This window comes from Panulirus ornatus, chromosome 3 (assembly GCF_036320965.1).
Source record: "Panulirus ornatus isolate Po-2019 chromosome 3, ASM3632096v1, whole genome shotgun sequence".
Classification (NCBI taxonomy): Eukaryota; Metazoa; Arthropoda; class Malacostraca; order Decapoda; family Palinuridae; genus Panulirus; species Panulirus ornatus.
Genome location: NC_092226.1, coordinates 42397144 through 42421178, shown reverse-complemented (window position 1 = coordinate 42421178; position 24035 = coordinate 42397144). Strand labels below are relative to the sequence as shown.

General features: G+C 43.4%; 1 protein-coding gene across 1 annotated transcript in view; it reads right to left on the bottom strand.

The window, feature by feature from the left end:
- The window catches only part of LOC139762480 (uncharacterized), a 110861-nt gene that overhangs the window by 32317 nt on the left and 54509 nt on the right, over positions 1-24035 (bottom strand). The window contains exon 2 of the mRNA XM_071687412.1: positions 3774-3933. Coding sequence (XP_071543513.1) covers positions 3774-3933 — 160 coding nt within the window. The remainder of the gene's footprint in view (positions 1-3773; positions 3934-24035) is intronic.

The window sequence follows — 24035 nt, the reverse complement described above, 5'->3', positions numbered from 1 at the left end:
ATAACTACCAGTAGACGTGATTGCCAGACATAACTACCACGACGTGATTACCAGACGTAACTACCACTAGTCGTGATTACCAGACATAACTACCACTAGACATGATTACCAGACATGAATACCACTAGACATGATTGCCAGACATAACTACCACTAGACATGATTGCCAGACATAACTACCACTAGACGTGATTACCAGACATAACTACCACTAGACATGATTACCAGACATGAATACCACTAGACATGATTGCCAGACATAACTACCACTAGACATGATTGCCAGACATAACTACCACTAGACATGATTACCAGACATAACTACCACTAGACATGATTACCAGACATGAATACCACTAGACATGATTGCCAGACATAACTACCACTAAACATGATTACCAGACATAACTACCACTAGACGTGATTGCCAGACATAACTACCACGACGTGATTGCCAGACATAACTACCACGACGTGATTGCCAGACATAACTACCGCTAGACATGATTACCAGACAGAACTACCACTAGACATGATTACCAGACATAACTACCACTAGACATGATTATCAGACATAACTACCACTAGACGTGATTGCCAGACATAACTACCACGACGTGATTGCCAGACATAACTACCGCTAGACATGATTACCAGACAAAACTACCACTAGACATGATTACCAGACATAACTACCACTAGACATGATTACCAGACATAACTACCACTAGACGTGATTGCCAGACATAACTACCACGACGTGATTGCCAGACATAACTACCGCTAGACATGATTACCAGACAAAACCAACTCTAGACATGATTACCAGACATAACTACCACTAGACGTGATTGCCAGACATAACTACCACTAGACGTGATTGCCAGACATAACTACCACTAGACATGATTACCAGACATAACTACCACTAGACATGATTACCAGACATAACTACCACTAGACGTGATTGCCAGACATAACTACCACTAGACATGATTACCAGACATAACTACCACTAGACATGATTACCAGACATAACTACCACTAGACGTGATTGCCAGACATAACTACCACGACATGATTGCCAGACATTACTACCACTAGACATGATTACCAGAAATAACTACCACTGGACGTGATTGCCAGACATAACTACCACTAGACATGATTACCAGACATAACTACCACTAGACATGACTACCATGAGACATAACTACTGTCAGACGTGACTACCATGAGCCATAACTACCACCAGACATGACTACCTAGAGCCATAACAACCACCAGCCATAACTACCAACAGACATGACTTTCATGAGACAAAACTACCACTAGACATGATTACCATGGGACAAGTCTCACCACGCATAACTACCATGAAACATAACTACCATGAAACATAACTACCATGAAACATAACTACCATGAGATACAACAAGCACAAGTTACCATGAGACCCGACGTCGAACCATGGGACATAACAACAACCATTGAATATCACTAATTATCAGACCTTACTGACGCAGGGGATCGCTGTCCCGAAAAATTGATATCACTAGATACGACCACACGCAGACGTAACCCACCACCACCACCACTGCATCCCAACGTAACTGTTACCAGGCATATCTTCCACTAAGAAAACTGTCTCAAGACGACGAAACCAAATGAACACGAGCAGATCCACCTCATCATGATAGGATGCAAGTAAAGCCACACACACACACACACACACACACACACACACACACACACATATATATATATATATATATATATATATATATATATATATATATATATATATATAGTTTCACTAACAGGATTAGTCGACACGTAGATGATGATGTCACCTGACTCAGGCAGGGTTGTAGGTAGGTGGTGGTGGGAGTTCGTTTCTGCCGTTGACACTGAGCAGACGAGATGTAAACTTTGCCATCAAGAATGACCCTGGCAGCCCACAGCCCGCCCTGTGTACTGCTTGATTGGTGTAGAATTAGTGAATTTAGATATAACTCCTGCCAAACATTACATGGGATACGTGTAAGCATTTCATTGTTCTAACTTCGCCTGTTGTAAGAAATCGACTTATTTTACTTCTTACATATTATCCAGTCATAATGGCTCAGTAACTGTAGACAGTTCATTTACAGTGTACCACACGGTACGTGCACGAGAGACAGATACACAGGCAACACACAAGCCCTGTGTTGTATGACCGACGCTGGTGCACTGTGGTAACTCAACGATAATTAAAAGTTAACAAGTTACAGAATACCTACAGACGAACACTTACAAACCCACAGTAACCTGCTCACCGACGAATAGATAATAATGAAAGACTGATGAAACCATTTTCCTTGTCTGAGACATGGAAAGATTTTTTTTTTTTTGTAGAGAAGAGAAAGTGTCTGGCCGTGAAAGTGGCAGGTCTTGACGCCCCCCCCCCCCCACCATCACCGCTCATTAGCGGAGTGTTTTGTTTCCACTTGGCCGGGCGGCCGAGGGTCGTGAGTCTACACACACTAATGGACCGAGACCACAACTGTACCAGATGTAGCCCGGGATCCACTGGTGTCTCCTGTGGTACGGTACGGAGCGAGTGTACTGCTGGGTGTCTTGCTTGTGTCCAGGGTTGTGTACTGCTGGATGTGTTGCTTGCGTCCAGGGTTGTGTACTGCTGGATGTGTTGCTTGCGTCCAGGGTTGTGTACTGCTGGGTGTGTTGCTTGCGTCCAGGGTTGTGTACTGCTGGGTGTGTTGCTTGCGTTCAGGGTTGTGTACTGCTGGATGTGTTGCTTGTGTCCAGGGTTGTTCTGTTACTGCTGGATGTGTTGCTTGCGTCCAGGGTTGTGTACTGCTGGTGTGTTGCTTGCGTCCAGGGTTGTGTACTGCTGGGTGTGTTGCTTGTGTCCAGGGTTGTGTACTGCTGGGTGTGTTGCTTGTGTCCAGGGTTGTGTACTGCTGGATGTGTTGCTTGTGTCCAGGGTTGTGTACTGCTGGGTGTGTTGCTTGCGTTCAGGGTTGTGTACTGCTGGATGTGTTGCTTGTGTCCAGGGTTGTGTACTGCTGGATGTGTTGCTTGCGTCCAGGGTTGTGTACTGCTGGGTGTGTTGCTTGCGTCCAGGGTTGTGTACTGCTGGGTGTGTTGCTTGCGTCCAGGGTTGTGTACTGCTGGGTGTGTTGCTTGTGTCCAGGGTTGTGTACTGCTGGATGTGTTGCTTGCGTCCAGGGTTGTGTACTGCTGGGTGTGTTGCTTGTGTCTAGGGTTGTGTACTGCTGGGTGTGTTGCCAGTACCCAGAGCTGTGTACTGCTAGGTGTATAGTCAGTAGTTAGACCCAAGACTGTACTGCTGGGTGTGTAGCTAGTACACAGACTGTATTACCGGCAGATATAACCACGTAATTTCCATTTGAAGATGAAGTTAATCTGTAAATCGTTGTCTGACTCTGGTGTGGCGGGCAGGATAATTTGCTGCACAGTTTACACAAGATTTATGGAGTAGAAACACTAGATTTCTCACGGTAGACGACTCGTATACCCCCTACCGCCTCCCGTGTGGTAAGGTGACACCACACTATATCAGCCACAGGCCCACACACCCGCCCACACCACATAATCCCTCACGTAAAAAATTAACTGTGATTTAGTGTGTGTGTGTGTGTGTGTGTGAAGCCCCCACCCAGCCGGCTGGCCTAGGGGGGCGTGGCTGTGTGTGGAGGCGTGGGTGTTCACCCAACCCACCCCGCCCATGCAGTACACGCCACACTTACGGTCATGCTCGGCGAGTGTGGAGGCGGTCACAGGGCGGCGTCGGGTCCAGGGAGCGGCGTTGACGTAGTCGCTGGTGTCCTCGAGGTGCGTGGCGTCGTCCTCCCACGACTCCTGTATGATGGTGGGGCCCTCCTCCAGGCCGGCTGCCTCCACGTCCGTCTGGCAGAACAAACAACGTATTACTCTCTCTCTCTCTCTCTCTCTCTCTCTCTCTCTCTCTCTCTCTCTCTCTCTCTCTCTCTCTCTCTCTCTCTCTCTCTTTCCACCATGTTATTACAAGCAGTGGTCGTTATAGTTAATGATGAGTTAATGACAGTAATCACGGTAATGTTGATGGCACATGATGATAGTGAGTGGATGTGTGCCAGTGAGACCATTGTTGATCAAGTGTGTTCCCTGACGGTATCTTGCTGAGGCAGGAGAGGCGCTTGGCTGGCTATACATGATACTACCAACACTACTAATGCTGATAATAATGATAATAATAATAATAATAATAATGATAATAGTAATAAATTATTACTATTATTATTATTATTATTATTATTATTATTATTATTATTATTATTATTATTCAGATTTTGATGATAATAGTTATAAAAAGAATGATGATAATATTAACAATAATGATAATGATGATGATGGTAATAATGATGATAGTTATAGATTATTATTATTATAACTACTATGATTCAAATTTTGATAATAATAATAATAATAATAATAATAATAATAATAATAATGATAATAATAATAATAATAATAATAATAATAATAATGATAATGATAATAGTATTAATGAGGATAATAATAATAATGATAATAATAATAATAATAATAATAATAATAATGATAAATAATGATAATAATAATAGTATTAATGAGGATAATAATAATAATAATAATATTAATTGTTTTGTTTGTGGATGGGTTGTTAGGGAGGTGAATGCAAGAGTTTTGGAGAGAGGGGCAAGTATGCAGTCTGTTGGGGATGAGAGGGCTTGGGAAGTAAGTCAGTCGTTGTTTGCTGATGATACAGCGCTGGTGGCTGATTCGGGTGAGAAACTGCAGAAGTTGGTGACTGAGTTTGGTAAAGTGTTTGAAAGAAGAAAGCTTAGAGTAAATGGGAATAAGAGCAAGGTTAATAGGTTCAGTAGGGTTGAGGGACAAGTTAATTGGGAGGTAAGTTTGAATGAAGAAAAACTGGAGGAAGTGAAGTGTTTTAGACATCTGGGAGTGGATTTAGCAGTGGATGGAAGCGGAAGTGAGTCACAAGGTTGGAAGCAGAAGTGAGTCACAGGGTTTGGGAGAGGGTGAAGGTACTGGAAGTGTTGAAGAATGTGTGGAAGGCGAGAACGTTATCTCGGAGAGCAAAGATTGGGTATGTTTGAAGGAATATTGGTTCCAAAAATGTTATATGGTTGCAAGGCATGGGCCATAGATAGGGTTGTTTGGAGGAGGGTGAATGTGTTGGAAATGAAAGGTTTGAGGACAATATGTGGTGTAGGGTGGTTTGATTGAGTAAGTAATGAAAGGGTACGAGAGATGTGTGGTAATAAAAATAGTGTGGTGGAGAAAGCAGAAGAGGGTGTATTGAAATTGTTTGGCCACATGGAGAGAATGAGTGCGGAAAGATTGACAAAGAGGATATATGTGTCAGGTTGAGGGAACGAGAAGTGGGAGACTGAATCGGAGGTGGAAGGATGGAGTGAAAAAGATTTTGAGCAATTGGGGCCTGAATATACAGGAGGGTGAAAGGCATGTAAGGAATAGCGTGAATTGGAATGATGTAGTGTATGGGGTCGACATGCTGTCAATGGATTGAACCAGGGCATGTGAAGCATCTGGGGTAAACCATGGAAAGTTTTGTGGGGCTTGGATGTGGAAAGGGAGCTGTGGTTATGGTGCATTACACATGACAGCTAGAGACTTAGTGTGAACGAATGTGGCCTTTGTTGTCTTTTCCTGGCTCTACTTTGTGTGCAGGGGGAGGGGGGGGTGCTGTTTCATGTGTGGTTGGGTGACGATTGGAATGGATGGAGGCAACAAAGATGAGTGTGTACATGTGTATATATGTATATGTCTGTGTATGTATACATTGAAATGTATAGGTATGTATATGTGTGTGTGTGTGTGTGTGTGTGTGTGGGCATTTATGTATATACATGTGTATGTGGGTGGGTTGGGCCATTCTTTTGTCTGTTTCCTTGTGCTACCTCGCAAATGCGGGAGACAGCAAATAAGTATGACAATGACAATAATAATAATGATAATAATGGTAATAATGATAACAATAGTGATAATGATTATTATTTTTCTCATTTTGATGGTAGTAATAATAATGATAATAATAATAATAGTAATGATAATAACTGTTATTAGAATGATGATAATAATAATGATAATGATCATTATTATTATTATCATTATCAAATTTTGATAATATTGATGATAATGATAAAAATGATTGTTATTAGAATAATGATAATAATGATAATGATAATAATGATAATAATAGTAATGATAATAATAATTGTAATGATATGATAATGGTCATAATGATAATCATAATAGTAATTTATGCCAGAATTCACTGTAGATTCATTCGGTTTCATTACTGTATGTACCAGATGACCAACTTTGTGTTGACACAGACATTACCAGCGGTGGCCAGTGTTCAGGGTATAACGGCCCACAGACAACAGCTGCTTAGGATCCAGATGGTTGCATCAGCCAGGTTCATGGGTGTACGAGGCCAGGGTACAGGACTGGGGACGTCCTGAAGTCCTTCAGTTTCAAAGCGGTAGTTACAGACTTCATAAAACATAGAGACTGTGGGCGTTGTTACAGGAGCGCTTTGTTGTGAGGTGTTGTAGCTTATCCTTATATGGCACATGGAGGACTAACACTGTGTTGTACTTACTGTTGGATCCCACTCTACTTGCTACATATATCTGTACCTCAATCTTGTCCCTCTCCTACCTGCTACATATATCTGTACCCCATTCTTGTACCTCTCCTACCTGCTACATATATCTGTACCCCATTCTTGTACCTCTCCTACCTGCTACATATATCTGTACCCCATTCTTGTACCTCTCCTACCTGCTACATATATCTGTACCCCATTCTTGTACCTCTCCTACCTGCTACATATATCTGTACCCCATTCTTGTACCTCTCCTACCTGCTACATATATCTGTACCCCATTCTTGTACGTCTGCTACCTGCTACATATATCTGTACCCCATTCTTGTACGTCTGCTACCTGCTACATATATCTGTACCCCATTCTTGTACCTCTCCTACCTGCTACATATATCTGTACCTCATTCTTGTACCTCTCCTACCTGCTACATATATCTGTACCCCATTCTTGTACCTCTCCTACCTGCTACATATATCTGTACCCCATTCTTGTACGTCTCCTACCTGCTACATATATCTGTACCCCATTCTTGTACCTCTCCTACCTGCTTGATATGTCTGTACACATTATTGTTGTACCTACCGTTAGATCTCGCTCTGTCTACCAGATCTGTGCCACATTCTTTCGGCGTCTACTGCAGCATCACACAGACATTGTCTAGTTATGTTGTTACGTTTGCCAAAGGAGTGTTCATAATGATGGTACAGCTGCTTGGTCTCTCGGTATCTCTGTGTTCAGCGGTTCTCTGGAGGCGTCACAGATTAACATGGGCTTCGTACCGTTACTTGAGCCACTTAGGTTGAGTCTGTGTGTGGGTTAAGGTTGGCCTCTTTAGCTATCTTGTCAACACGGGCGTGACAGCTAAGGCCAGTGCAAGAGGGAATCCAAAGGATGTGTGGGGCAGGTCCTTTGAGGTATGAAGGAAAACATGTGGATGGTTGATAGTAACTTTACCTAGTGGTTTAGGGCGCCTGAGAAAGCTGAAAGCTGGTGTGGAATCATGTTGGAGGAGGAGGCGGAGACCATGGCATGATTTGTGAGTAAGGTGCACCAGTTCTCTGTGGACCCGAGGTGCCTCACGCTGGGTTGTGTTGACTCACAGTTTGTGATGAAGAAACTGGACGTTCCAGTGTGGTGGACGGGACGTGGAGTCCGTCCCATGGCCGCAGCTGAGCCAGCTACACCCTAGGGTAGATCCAAGGGGTGCTACCCCACCGGGGGGAGGGGGAGGTGTTGGACTTTAGGATACCGACTCCAGGGGTACCGTTCCCGGTGGGGGGGGGGGGGGGGGGTGGAATGTGTGGATACCCACATCTTGGGTTAGGTCCAGGGGGGGGGGTGTAGGATACCCAAACCCTGGGTCAGCCCCAGGGAGGACCACCGTCCCGGGGGTACGTGGAAGTACAGGAGGAGAGTTAAGACGCGCAACATGAGCCACGTAGTAAGTGTGGTCTAGTGAGAGACCAGACCGGAGAGAATACACATATCTTGAACTACTACGATAATAGAGTTGTGTTGCTGGTGTCACATTACTTATACTCACCGTGAGAGATGACCAGCTCATATAACCACTGCAGCGTCTTATGTAATGCTTTCCCCTACCCAGTGTTCAGCCAGGCTGGGCAGGGGATTTAATTTGTGCCGTTGTTAGCGGCGAGATTATTGTGTACCCACGCTCATCTTGTGTTCGGTAGCGCAAAAGGATTATACGGGTCACAGAAGGTCTGTCTCAGACCCCAGTGGGCAGGTGCTCACTACATAAATAGTAATAAAGTTGGCTCATTACATAGACTGACAGTATTTCATATTGTATGCTGATGATGCAAAAAGTGGATACAGTCTTAGAATTTCAGGGATCTTGTTATGAACAATATGGTGTTGTGACATTTCCTGCAGGGTTTCTGTAAACTTGCACGAGAAAGGCTCCATTTTCTCAAAGTCAAAGACATATTCTCGTTTATGTTCACTCTCTGTGGCCACAAACCTTCCAGTCCACATGATTAACATTTCCATTTAGGCCAGACGCCCATAGGACCAACAGATATAACTTAGATATAACTTAGTTATATTTGTACTCTGCCGATCTTGCTACCTTCTGTATACACATGTTGTAAGTGAGAAAATGGTAAATGAAAGGTATGGAAATAAGAATAGTGTAGTTGTAAGAGCAGAAGAGGGTGTGCTGAAATGCTTTCGACATATAGAGAGAATGAATAAGGAAAGGTTGACAAAGAGGATATATGTGTCAGAAGTGGAGCGACAAGGAGAATAGGGAGACCAAACTGGCGATGGAAGGATATAGTCAAAAGATATTGAACATTCCGTACCTGAACATGCTGGAGAGCGAAAGGCGTCACGGAAGAGTGAATTTAAACTGTGGTCTACAGGGATCGACGTGCTGTCACTGGACTAAACCAGGGTATGTAAAGTAGCCGAGGTAAACCACGGAAAGGTGTACTAGGCCTGGCTGTGGATAGGGAGCTGTAGTTTCGGTGCATTACACTTGACAGCTAGAGAATGGATGTGAGCAAATGAGGCCTTTCTTCGTCTATTTTTAGCGCTATCTCGCCAACGCGGGAAACGGTGGGCAAGTATGAAGAAAAAGTTTTACTTCGCACATTTCACTGATGGTTAGTGTTTATACCAGTGCCTGTTTGCTTGAAAGGGTTATATTAGTTCCTTCTTAATTATAGTTTTGAGGCTCCTAAATGACAAGTGAAAGTTTGGCTAAAGCATCAACTTTATCATTCTCCCGGAGTCTTATTAAAGGGAATTTATAACAATTTGATTTGAGTTTCTTGCCCAAAAATGGCTGAATATGTATGTCTCTGCTTCAGGGACTAACATTTTTACATTCTGATCTCAGGATATTTAGGGCAAGTAGTGAAGACACAGAATCAAAGACACTTAAAATGTCTGTGATGCTGATAACTGCAAACTCTTGATCGATGAGTATGGTGGACAACACAGATTGTAAGGTAGATGCCCTAGTTGTTTACACTAATCTATTCCATTGGGCTGGATCACAATGGCAGCACAACCTGCCCTCCCAGTGGCAGAGTGGAGAAAGCCGTCAGTATAGATGTGTTGGGTTTTGTTATTTTCAGTCTAGAGTTTCTGTATATGTTCAAGAACACTGGTTCTGGATAAGTGTTTGAAGGTGAAGATTATAAGTAATTCACTTCTTAGGTGGATAAGTTGGTGTAGTGACGTCAAAGGGAATTACTTTCTAGGAAGGCAGGAAATGCTACTGCTTCCTAACATCGTTATGTGGTCGACTGCTCTTTAGATCCATTTAGATTCATTTGTGCCGTGGCATAGAGGGTGTAACAATTCTGTGGAGACAACACTATCTGAATCATGAGACAGAAGTTGCAAGCTTTACGTAAGACTGATATCAAGTATTCTGCCCTCAGTGCTTGGAATAACAAGTTCTTTCTTCATATTGAGTACATCATTGGTCTTCGGGCAGCCATGTATGATTCTTCGAGCTTCTGTTTGCATTTGTCTAAGTCTCGTGACTCCTTTACTCAGTGTTATGTAGAATCATAGCTGGTGTGTCGTAGACTATTACAGATCTTATATAACTTCAGTACGTCATTTGACAGGTGAACGTCTTCTTGTGTGCTCCTGTGGTCCTCACTCACGTGAGTGGCGCTCAGAAGCCGTGCACCAGCCCCGGGGTGGCACATCATACTGGAGCGTCACAGCGCCAGTCACTCGCACTTAAGGACATGATCGGTAAGTTTGTTCGACCTGTTCTAATAACGCTAAACTGTATAATGTTTACCTCATCAACTCAGCGTTTGGTCATGTCGTAGGGTGAGGGACAATATTATCTTTTTCAAAAAATTTCACAAAGAAGTTATAATGAACGTATTAGTAACGCATGAACACTGATTGGGGCGTGCACACACACACACACACACACTCACAACACACAACACACACACACACAACACACACACACACACACACACACACACACACACACACACACACAACATTCCATGGTGTGATAGCATTTCTGACCATAAGTCACCACGGACCAGACTGGGATCGGAACCGCAAGCCTTCAAATCCTGGGAATGGAAGTCGGCCTACACCCAATGTAACGCGCATTTTGTCTTCACTCACACAGATGCGGCCCACGAGTGTATAACTCCCTCCCTGTACAGTAAGACAAGTAACTGCGCACAGAGCAGCAACAAGAGCATCTAACAGCATCGCTTTACGGAACACTTTATATAAGAGGAGAGTGTGAAGGGCCCGTGAATGACAAATGTTTTGTATGTATCGTTTCACTTTGATAAACTGAGGAGAACAATAGCTGAGGCAGTGGCGGCAACATCGTTAAGCTCAAATCGAGTGTTCTTGAGTGTTGCCAAAGTCAGCAAACTGTAGTAGTAGGTAATATGTATGAGAAGAATATCCGACCTGGTCGAAGTGTGAATGAGTGACATGCAGTGAGTAAAGAAGTTTTATGAATGAAATGGTTTTAGTCGAGTGCATCATTGATGAAAAAAAAAATCATCAAAGGCAACTCCACCAGCTGATGTGCCAGCCAAACAGATGCACAATGTTTCCTGGGTGGGTCGTATTTTGAACCAGTACTATGCCAGCTGTAATTCGTAGACAGTGTGGAACACACTGAGAACCTCAGTATTGAATGTACCAGGAAAATAGATGCCATAAACCAAGACGAGAAGATGAACTAGCCAGTCAGTCAAGACGAAGCAAAGTCTGTTATTTAAGTAAACACGAGCGCACACACACACACACACACGCACACACACACACACACACACACACACACACACACACACACACAGTCAAGCAAGGCTAGAATACATCTTTTAAGTGATTTTTTAACAGAAACGGAGTTAAGCACTGGAAAATGCTAAATTCATAAAGCTTAGTTCTTAATGAGAAGGTTAGGGGATGAAGAGAATCACTAGTGAAACAAAGTACAGTTCATCTTGACAAGAACAACAAGGCTGGAAAAATTAGTTGGAAAAGGAAGTAAAGAAACTCAGGAAGCAAATAAAAGAGCACGACGGGTGTCATCAGATGAGTGGCGCAGTGGTCAGCGTTATTGACCATGGCGCATTCATGGGCCGCCCAAGGTCGTGTCCGCATAGGTTCGAATCCGCACTTAACCCAACTGTGCATTCTCACCCGTGGCATTCGTCGAGAAAATAGGTACCTAGCATAAGTGTGTATTTTGTTTATTATACTTAACCGCCGTCTCCCGCGTTAGCGAGGTAGCGCAAGGAAACAGACGAGGAATGGCCCAACCCAATCGCATACATATATGTATACATTTCACCTTTCACCCTCCTGTATGTTCAGGCCCCGATCGCTCAGAATCTTTCTTACTCCATCTTTCCACCTCCAATTTGGTCTCCCGCTTCTTCCCTCCACATATATCCTTTTTGTCAATTTTTCCTCACTCATTCTCTCCATGTGCCAAAACCATTTCAACACACCCTTTTCTGCTCTCTCAGCCACACTTTTTATTACCACACATCTCTCTTACCCTTTCATTACTTACTCGATCAAACCACCTCACACCACATACTGTCCTCAGATATTTCATTTCCAACACATCCACCCTCCTTCGCACAACCCTAGTTATAGCCCACGCGTCACAACCATATAACATTGTTGGAATCACTATTCCTTTAAACATACCAATTTTTGCTCTCTGAGATAAAGTTCTCGCTTCCACAGATTCTTCAACGCTCCCAAAACATTCGCCCCCTCCCCCACCCTGTGACTCACCTCCGCTTCCATGGTTCCATCCGTTGTTAAGTCCACTCCCAGGTATCTAAAACACTTCACTTCCTCCATTATTTTCTCCATTCAAATTTACCTCCCAATTAACTTGTCCCTCAACCCTACTGAATCTAATAACCTTGCTCTTATTCACATTTACTCTCAACTTTCTTCTTTCACACACTTTACCAAACTCAGTCACCAACCTCTGCAGTTTCTCATCCGAATCAACCACCAACGCTGCATCATCAGCGAACAAAGACTGACTCACTTCGTAAGACCTCTCATCCACAACAGACTGCATACTTGCCCCTCTCTCCAAAACTCTTGCATTCACCTCCCTAACAACCCCATCCATAAACAAATTAAACAACCATGGAGACATCACGCACCCCTGCCGCAAACCGACATTCACTGGGAACCAATCACTTTCCTCTCTTCCTACTCGTACACATCCCTTACATCCTTTTTAAAAACTTTTCACTGCTTCTAGCAACTTACATTCCCTCACCACATACTCTTAAAAGCATCTCTATCCGCCCTATCATATGCCTTCTCCAGATCCATAAATGCTATATACAAATCCATCTGTTTTCTAAGTATTTCTCACATACATTCTTCAAAGCAAACACCTGATCCACACATCCTCTACCACTTCTGAAACCACACTGCTCTTCCCCAGTCTGTTGCTCCGTACATGCCTTTACCCTCTCAGTCAGTGCCCTCCGATATAATTTCCCTGGAATACTCAACAAACTTATACCTCTGTAATTTGAACAGTCACCTTTATCCCCTTTGCCTTTGTACAATGGCACTATGGATGCATTCCGCCAATCCTCAGGCACTTCACCATGATCCATACATACATTGAATATCCTTACCAACCAGTTAACAACACAGTCACCTCCTCTTTTTTTTATATATATAGTTTCCACTCCAGTACCATCCAAACCCACCGCCTTGCCTTCTTTCATCTTCCGCAAAGCTTTCAGTACCTCTTCTCTGTTCACCAAACCATTCTCCCTGACCCTCTCACTTCGCACACCACCCCAACTAAAGCACCCTATATCTGCCACTTTGAACGCTTTCAACAAACCTTCAGAATACTCACTTCATCTCCTTCTCACTTCATCACTTCTTGTTATTACCTTCCCATTTGCCCCCTTCACCGATGTTCCCGTTTGTTTAATTGTTTTACGCACTTAATTTACCTCCTTCCAAAACATCTTTTTATTCTCTCTAAAATTTAATGATACTCTCTCACCCTAACTCTCATTTGCCCTCTTTCACTTCTTACACCTTTCTCTTGAGCTCCTGCTGCTTTCTTTCATACATCTCCCAGTCATTTGTACTATTTCCCTACAAAACTCGTCCTAATGCCTCTCTCTTCTCTTTCACTAGCAATCTTACTTCTTCATCCCACCATTCAATACCCTTTCTAATCTGCCCACCTCCCACCTTTCTCATACCACATGCATCTTTTGCGCACGCCATCACTGCTTCCCTAAATACATCCCATTCCTCCTCCATTCCCCTTACGTCATTTGCTCTCACCTTTTGCCATTCTGCAGTCAATCTCTCCTGGTACTTCCTCACACACGTCTCCTTTCCAAGCTCACTTACTCTCACCACTCTCTTCTCCCCAAGATTCTCTCTTCTTTTTTGAAAACCTTCACAAATCTTCATCTTCGCCTCCACAAGATAGTGATCAGACATCCCTCCAGTTGCCCCTCTCTGCACATTAACATCCAAAAGTCTCTCTTTTACACGTCAATCGATTAACACGTAATCCAATAACGCTCTGTGGCCATCTCCTACTTACATACGTATACTTATGTATATCTCTCTTTTTAAACCATGTGTTCCCAATCACCAGTCTTTTTTCCGCACACAAATCCACAAGCTCTTCACCATTTCCATTTACAACACTGAACACCCCATGTATACCAATTATTCCCTCAACTGCCACATTACTCACCTTTGCATTCAAATCACTCATCACTATAACCCGGTCTCGTGCATCAAAACTACTAACACACTCACTCAGCTGCTCCCAAAGCACTTGCCTCTCATGATCTTTCTTCTCATGACCAAGTGCATCGGCACCAATAATCACCCATCTCTTTCCATCCACTTTCAGTTTTACTCATATCAATCTCGAGTTTACTTTCTTACACTATCACATATTCCCACAACTCCTGCTTCAGGAGGGATTAGGGGGGGGGGATAAAAAAAAATAAACGAGTCACCTTCTACGACACGCGGGGGATTGCATGGGGACGTAATCAAACTCTAAAGTTGGTCTGACACACAGTTGATGATATATAGCAAAGTAAATTTAAGATAATGTGGACTGGACAGTATAAGAAGACCTGAATATGAATTACTATCTAGCAAGAGATGAGTTCCGGGAATGTGTTTGTGAGAGGAACCTTTGCCGCTGACGCATCGTTGCCAGAGTCCCGGGTTAGGAGAATGGTAAAGATGACAAAATTGTCTTCTGGCAAATATTTGAATATCATTCAAGTGATGGATAAGGAAATGTTGAGGAATCTGTTCATATCATGCATGAGACCAGAACTAGAATGTGCTTCTAGGACTTTGTCAAAGATGTTACGAAAATTAAGGGGGCAGAGTTGCATGGAAAGGCTGGTGGCGTTTGATGTGTCCAGCATAGAAGAGAGATGACTGAGGTGTGTGTGTGTGTGTGTGTGTGTGTGTGTGTGTGTGTGTGTGTGTGTGTAAACTCATACAAGGTTGAGACGGGGCAACACAAGTGTTTATCCCTGTAACACACACGTAGTAATCACACACAGTTCAGCCACATGCCCACATAGTACACACATAAGGCCTTTTGTCCGACGCTCACTCAGACGACCTTGCCCTCACAGTAACCCCGGGGGGATCTGTGTTTTGGTGTGTGTGCGTGTGTGTGTGTTTGTGGTGCGAGGTGTCTCCCGGAGCAACACAACGGTCGCGGGGCTCGGCCGCCTCTCTGGCACGGGCTGGCCCACAGCGAGTATAGTTACTGGATGATATACTTGGTTGACGGAAGTTTTGTGATCCGTATTCAGTGTGCGAGGTGAATGCAGATACTACCTTCATTGTACGGGTGAATGCAGATGTTACCTTCACTCAGTTATAATCTACTGATTTTCGGCCATTTCATGACTTACTTCCAGATAGCTGGAGGGAGATAGTTGCTGTTTGTGTCTCACTAAGGAAGGAGGTAGATTTATGGCTTTAATTATCTGTCGCAGCGGCGGATACTGTGAGGACTCTCAAGTGCAAGACAACATAGGTCGACTGTAGATTGCTATCAGATATGACGCGCAAGAGAGGAAGAATTAATTCCTGCTGTTGGGACACAGTGAAGTGCTCAGTGTGGAAGAGTAGAAAGTAAAAAAGTGTTGAGTGAAGTGACTGTCTTACAGACATTATTGTAAACCGGACCACTTACGACTTGGAGAGAAAAAATGTTTGTACGAGATAAGATCAGTGGGTCTGGTGCCACACCGCCGCTCCTGCTTGTTTGAACACACTGTTTGGTCTCTACCGTAGTCTAGGCCCAGTCTTTCCTGGTGAAGGCAGGGCTGGACAGACTGTACTTCACTGATCGTGTTTGTGTGACCAGCCGGGGCATGGGTGACCTGGCTCGTCTGGTCGACTTGGACGGCTTTTGGTATTGTCGTTCTGTGCACCAGCGTGGGAAGGTGCAACAGCAGGCACTCGACACATTTGAGTGTATACAGATGACAAACATGGTCAACAGGAGACGAGATGTAGAGGTGGACTGATGACCCCATGCATTCTGTACATAGAGATTAGTACAGTCCAGGATGGGTCACTACCCATATATATATATATATATATATATATATATATATATATATATATATATATATATATATATATATTTTTTTTTTTTTTTTTTTTTTTTTTTTTTGCTTTGTCGCTGTCTCCCGCGTTTGCGAGGTAGCGCAAGGAAACAGACGAAAGAAATGGCCCAACCCACCCCCATACACATGCATATACATACGTCCACACATGAAAATATACATACCTACACAGCTTTCCATGGTTTACCCCAGACGCTTCACATGCCCTGATTCAATCCACTGACAGCACGTCAACCCCGGTATACCACATCGATCCAATTCACTCTATTCCTTGCCCTCCTTTCACCCTCCTGCATGTTCAGGCCCCGACCACACAAAATCTTTTTCACTCCATCTTTCCACCTCCAATTTGGTCTCCCTCTTCTCCTCGTTCCCTCCACCTCCGACACATATATCCTCTTGGTCAATCTTTCCTCACTCATTCTCTCCATGTGCCCAAACCATTTCAAAACACCCTCTTCTGCTCTCTCAACCACGCTCTTTTCATTTCCACACATCTCTCTTACCCTTACGTTACTTACTCGATCAAACCACCTCACACCACACATTGTCCTCAAACATCTCATTTCCAGCACATCCATCCTCCTGCGCACAACTCTATCCATAGCCCACGCCTCGCAACCATACAACATTGTTGGAACCACTATTCCTTCAAACATACCCATTTTTGCTTTCCGAGATTATGTTCTCGACTTCCACACATTCTTTAAGGCTCCCAGGATTTTCGCCCCCTCCCCCACCCTATGATCCACTTCCGCTTCCATGGTTCCATCCGCTGCCAGATCCACTCCCAGATATCTAAAACACTTTACTTCCTCCAGTTTTTCTCCATTCAAACTTACCTCCCAATTGACTTGACCCTCAACCCTCCTGTACCTAATTACCTTGTTCTTATTCACATTTACTCTTAACTTTCTTCTTTCACACACTTTACCAAACTCAGTCACCAGCTTCTGCAGTTTCTCACATGAATCAGCCACCAGCGCTGTATCATCAGCGAACAACAACTGACTCACTTCCCAAGCTCTCTCATCCCCAACAGACTTCATACTTGCCCCTCTTTCCAAAACTCTTGCATTCACCTCCCTAACAACCCCATCCATAAACAAATTAAACAACCATGGAGACATCACACACCCCTGCCGCAAACCTACATTCACTGAGAACCAATCTTTTTCCTCTCTTCCTACACGTACACATGCCTTACATCCTCGATAAAAACTTTTCACTGCTTCTAACAACTTGCCTCCCACACCATATATTCTTAATACCTTCCACAGAGCATCTCTATCAACTCTATCATATGCCTTCTCCAGATCCATAAATGCTACATACATATCCATTTGCTTTTCTAAGTATTTCTCACATACATTCTTCAAAGCAAACACCTGATCCACACATCCTCTACCACTTCTGAAACCACACTGCTCTTCCCCAATCTGATGCTCTGTACATGCCTTCACCCTCTCAATCAATACCCTCCCATATAATTTACCAGGAATACTCAACAAACTTATACCTCTGTAATTTGAGCACTCACTCTTATCCCCTTTGCCTTTGTACAATGGCACTATGCACGCATTCCGCCAATCCTTAGGCACCTCACTATGAGTCATACATACATTAGATAACCTTACCAACCAGTCAATAATACAGTCACCCCCCTTTTTTAATATATATATATATATATATATATATATATATATATATATATATATATATTTTTTTTTTTTTTTTTTTTTTTTTGCCGCTGTCTCCCGCGTTTGCGAGGTAGCGCAAGGAAACAGACGAAAGAAAAGGCCCAACCCACCCCCATACACATGTATATACATACGTCCACACACGCAAATATACATACCTACACAGCTTTCCATGGTTTACCCCAGACGCTTCCCATGCCTTGATTCAATCCACTGCCAGCACGTCAACCCCGGTATACCACATCGCTCCAATTCACTCTATTCCTTGCCCTCCTTTCACCCTCCTGCATGTTCAGGCCCCGATCACACAAAATCTTTTTCACTCCATATATATAGGGTGTTTTGGTTGGGGTGGAGTGCGAAGTGAGAGGGTCAGGGAGAATGGTTTGGTCAACAGAGAAGAGTTAGTGAAAGCTTTGCGAAAGATGAAAGCTGACAAGGCGGTGGGTTTGGATGGTATTGCAGTGTGGTTTCAGAAGCGATAAAGAATGAGTGGATCAGGTATTTGCTTTGAAGAATGTACATGAGAAATACTTAGAAAAACAGATGGATTTGTACGCAGCATTTATAGATCTGGAAAATGCATATGATAGGGTTGATAGAGATGCTTTGTGGAAGAGTATATGATGTGGGAGGTAAGTTGCTAAAAGCAGTGAAAAGTTTTTACCAAGGATGTAAGGGATGTGTACGAGTAGGAAGAGAGGAAAATGATTGGTTCCCAGTGAATGTCGGTTTGCGGCAGGGGTGCGTGATGTCTCCATGGTTGTTTAGTTTGTTTATGGATGGGTTGGTTAGTGAGGTGAATGCAAGAATTTTGGAAAGAGGGGCAAGTATGCAATCTGTTGTGGATGAGAGGGCTTGGGAAGTGAGTCAGTTGTTGTTCGCTGATGATACATCGCTGGTGGCTGATTCGGGTGAGAAACTGCAGAAGTTGGTGACTGAGTTTGGTAGTGTGTGAAAGAAGAAAGTTTAGAGTAAATGTGAATAAGAGCGAGGTTATTAGGTTCAGTAGGGTTGAGAAACAAGTTGATTGGGAGGTAAGATTGAATGGACAAAAAATGGAGGAAGTGAAATGTTTTAGATACCTGTTAGTGAATTTAGCAGCGGATGGAACCATGGAAGCGGAAGTGAGTTACAGGGTGGGGGAGGGGATGAAGGTCCTGGGAGCGTTTAAGAATGTGTGGAAGGAGAGAACATTATCTCGGAAAGCAAAAATGGTTATGTTTGAAGGAATAGTGGTTCCAAAAATGTTATATGGTTGCGAGGGATGGGCTATAGATAGGGTTGTGCGAAGGAATGTAGATGTGTTGGAAATGAAATGTTTGAGGAAAGTATGTGATCTGAGGTGGTTTGATCGAGTAAGTAATGAAAGGGTAAGAGAGATGTGTGGTAATAAAAAGAGCGTGGTTGAGAGAGCAGAAGAGAGTGTGTTGAAATGGTTTGGACACATGGAGAGAATGAGTGAGGAAAGATTGACAGAGAGGATATATGTGCCAGAGGTGGAGGGAAGAAGGAGAAGTAGGAGACCAAATTGGAGATGGAGGGATATAGTGAAAAAGATTCTGAGCGATCGGGGCCTGAACATAGAGGAGGGTGAAAGCGTTCAAGGAATAGAGTGAATTGGAACGATGTGGTACACTGGGGTCGACGTACTATCAGTGGATTGAACTAGGGCATGTGAAGCGTCTGTGGTAAACCATGGAAAGTTTTGTGGGGCCTGGATTTGGAAAGGGAGCTGTGGTTTCGGTGCATTTACACATGACAGCTGGAGATTAAGTGTATACCAAATGGCGCCCTAGCTACGTCTCTTCGTTGTATATCAGCTGACTTATATTTCTTTCTTGTATCTCCCCTGATGATGTGATTATTTCACGAAAGTGCACTTGGAAACTTATCGTGTTTCATTTTCCCCGTGGACTCTTAGGAATATACTTGATCACGCGCAAAAGAAAATGTTTAGCAAGCTGTTCATATCCTGTGTAAGACCAAAACTAGTATATGCTTCACAAGCTTGGTCGCCGCACCTAAAGAAGTACAAAGAACTTATAGAGTAGGTCGTAGAGAGAGCAACGAAGATAGTTGAGTGAGAGGGAAAGGCTGGAAGCCTTAGAATTGCTATCCATGGAAGTGAGGAGGCGCGACCTGATCACAAACTTTTAATCCTTGAAACCAGATTGATGACGTGGACAATGAACAGTTCTGCGAAAGATGAAGAGATAGGACAACCGGAGGAGATAGCAAGGAAATGAGGAAAATACTTGATTAAAAAGATGTAAAGAAGCTGTCTTATAGTGTAAGATTGGTGGATGATTGGAATACAATAACTGGACCCATTGCTGATGCTTACAAAAATACATAGACTTAAAAAGTTATATGACACTAGAGAAAGTTCTAGACATGAGGCCTCACGAGTGTAAGACTCCCTCCCGGACAGTACACCTGAGACCGTGTTGTCCTGCGGTATGTAGATCGTTCATTTCCACAAATTCTGTCGGTTTGTCTCTGAAGACTTGAAGATATTACTAAGATGCCATGTTAGTGCTATCTATCGGTCGGTAATTTTTTGGGATTGCTTTCCTTCCACCTTTGTGGAGTAGGACGATGTGAGTCATTTTCGAACTCTCCTGGATAATGTCAGAGTCTAGAGTATTTCTCCAAACGATATATGGTTCTTGTGCAAGAGGTGTTCTTCATTATGAAGACAGAGTTCCAGGAGTCCGGACCTGGGGTGGTGTGCGTGGGCACTCTGGAAATCCTGTGATGATGTCCGCTCTGTGTAAAACAGAACGATGGAGTTTGTGTTTCTCGACTTGCGTTTTGCATATACATTTAAGTGAAAGTATTTGAGTATTTTGGGTTGTTTCCTATTCCCCAATGGCTCTTATCTTCCTTTTCTTGTGTTTTATATAATCTGCTGCATTTTGCTGCCTTTTTTTTTGAAGATTTGCAATTTTTTCCACCCCTGTTGAGTACTTGTCTCCCTCGTTCTACCTTAGACCGTTGGTGCTTTCATCTTGCTGGAGTGTGTCCTTTGTGCTGGAAGACCTCATATGTCTGCCCAGTACCGAAATAAACAAGCTCAGTCTCTCATTTGAGTTACGACCCACGGATGTCACTCCATGCAAGCTCCTCAGACTCTCAGCAGTTTGGTTACATGAAGACCCACTCTTACCTCCCACTGCCTCTTCACCTACCTCAATCCAATGTGCCGTCACTTAGATGGACGCTAGACTTTTGTAACTCTCACTTTCGTTGTGTTCACTGACGTCTTCGACCCAGTCAATCGTAACACAGTTATCAATACAGCCATAAACGGTGGGCTGCGGAGAAGACTCATTCCATGGCTCCAAGATTTCTTCATCGAGCGTCGTCAGGCTTGTGAGGGAACATCACGTTGCAGTCCCTCACCTGTAGTGTCCCTCACGACACAATGATGGAACCATTGTGCTTCTTCATCCTTATAAACGATAAGATGATGGAAGGACCTGATTGATGGATGCACGTGAATGACGGCCGTTGGTGTCAGCACTGACAACAGCTCTCCTGACCACATAGCCTTGATAGCCTCCACAGCTGGACCACCGCCAACCACGTCATCATCAACCAAACCAACACTGTACTAGTTATGCATATCAGCCTCTGCTCTGTCTCACTGTCAGGCACCAGCTCCTTGCAGGTTCTTGAGTCCACCAAGCTGCACGGTGACACTGGACGAGAAGCTACGCTGGGAGCCCCATCATCGACTCCCCTCATTTATCGCCTCGACATGATCGGTAAACGCGAGACGGATTCCCTGCGTGGGAACCTAAGAACATCACTACGACTTTCCTTCCCGAGAATAAACCCCGTCTGGTTTTCCTCATTAATGACCACACATTATGACTCCTGGAAAAATGCAGGAAAGCATACAAGATCATCTTCGGCCATGATCTTACAAAATTAGAAATTTATCGTAATAGAGCAATGACAACATCAGTTTCAATTTCAATTCTTCATTCCTCGATAGAGGAACGGGTTCCTAGTGGTGTCAGTAGGTAGCCCTGTACACTACTATCAGACGCATCAGGCAAGTGTTACGAGCAATTGCAACATCTTCATCCCCCTTACAAGAGGCGCTGAACACACTGGTCCTGCCAGCTATCTCCAGCCAGTACGTGGACCTCATCATCCCACAGTCTGGGATGCAGCTACTGCAACAAGGGATCGATCTTCCCCGAAGCACAGTTCTGCACCACACCTGCGTCCAGCCCACCCGAGCTCATCCTGGCCGACACAAGAACAGACATATTCCAGCTGTACTGAGAACATCATGAACGATCAAGTGGTTACGTATAGGGTGTTGTTATCACCTCTTTCCCCTGTTATATCTCCAGTGTCTTTCTTAAGCGTATTTCTGCTGTAGTCTCAGTTTTCGACACATTTCCTTAGAAAAACCGTTTGATATCATCTGTATTATTATTATTATTATTATTATTATTATTATTATTATTATTATTATTATAAGTAGTAGTAGTAGTAGTATTACACGGATGGAACTCAAAAGATGTATGATAGGAGACAACTAAAGAGAATAGAGCGCACGAGTATCAGACTCCCTACCAGTATAAAAGACAGAAAACCACACATATATATGATACACACACACACACACACACACACACACACACACACACAGACTATCGTCAACATAAAAAAAGTTTAAAGATTTTTATGACAGTTGGAAGAGTATGCGAGACGGAGTCACACAAATATAGATCTCTCTCTCTCTCTCTCACTCACTAGTATTGAACTCACGACCTGCACAAAACCAGTGAATAATTACGAATAGGTCTTTACAGCCACTCCAACAGTCACACCAGATAATACTAACAACACTATGTTGATACTTGTGATCATCTCCTGACCAGAACACTACTGGTACCCCGCCACCACCACCACCACCGCTCCACAGGTTATTTTGGGTCCTCGTCCTTGGAGTGGCTGGGTCTTATGTTGATTCTCTAGCTGCCTAATTTGAATATTCCAAATTAACTCCTATTTACTGTATTACACACACACACACACACACACACACACACACACACACACACACACACATACACACATACACACAAAGCAATATAAATAAATAAGATATATATATATATATATATATATATATATATATATATATATATATATATATATATATATATATATATATTATACTTTGTCGATGTCTCCCGCGTTAGCTAGGTAGCGCAAGGAAACAGACGAAAGAATGGCCCAACCCACCCACATACACATGTATATACATACACATCCACACACAGCACATATACATACCTATACATCTAGACGTATACATATATATACACACACAGACACATAAATATATACACATGTACATCATTCACACTGTCTGGCCTTATTCATTCTCGTCGCCACCCCGCCACACATGAAAGGACAACCCCCTCCCCCGGCATGTGCGCGAGGTAGCGCTAGGAAAGACAATAAAGGCCACATTCGTTCACACTCAGTCTCTAGCTGTCATGTAGAATGCACCGAAACCACAGCTCCCTTTCCACATCTAGGCCCCACATAACTTTCCATGGCTTACCCCAGACGCTTCACATGACCTGGTTCAATCCATTGACAGCACGTCGACCCTGGTATACCACATCGTTCCAATTCACTCTATTCCTTGCACGCCTTTCACCCTCCTGCATGTTCAGGCCCCGATCACACAAAATCTTTTTCACTACATCTTTCCACCTCCAATTATATATATATATATATATATATATATATATATATATATATATATATATATATATATATTACTATCCCTGGGGATAGGGGAGAAAGAATACTTCCCACGTATTCCCTGCGTGTCGTAGAAGGCGACTAAAAGGGGAGGGAGAGGGTGGCTGGAAATCCTCCCCTCTCGTTTTTTTTTTTTTACTTTTCCAAAA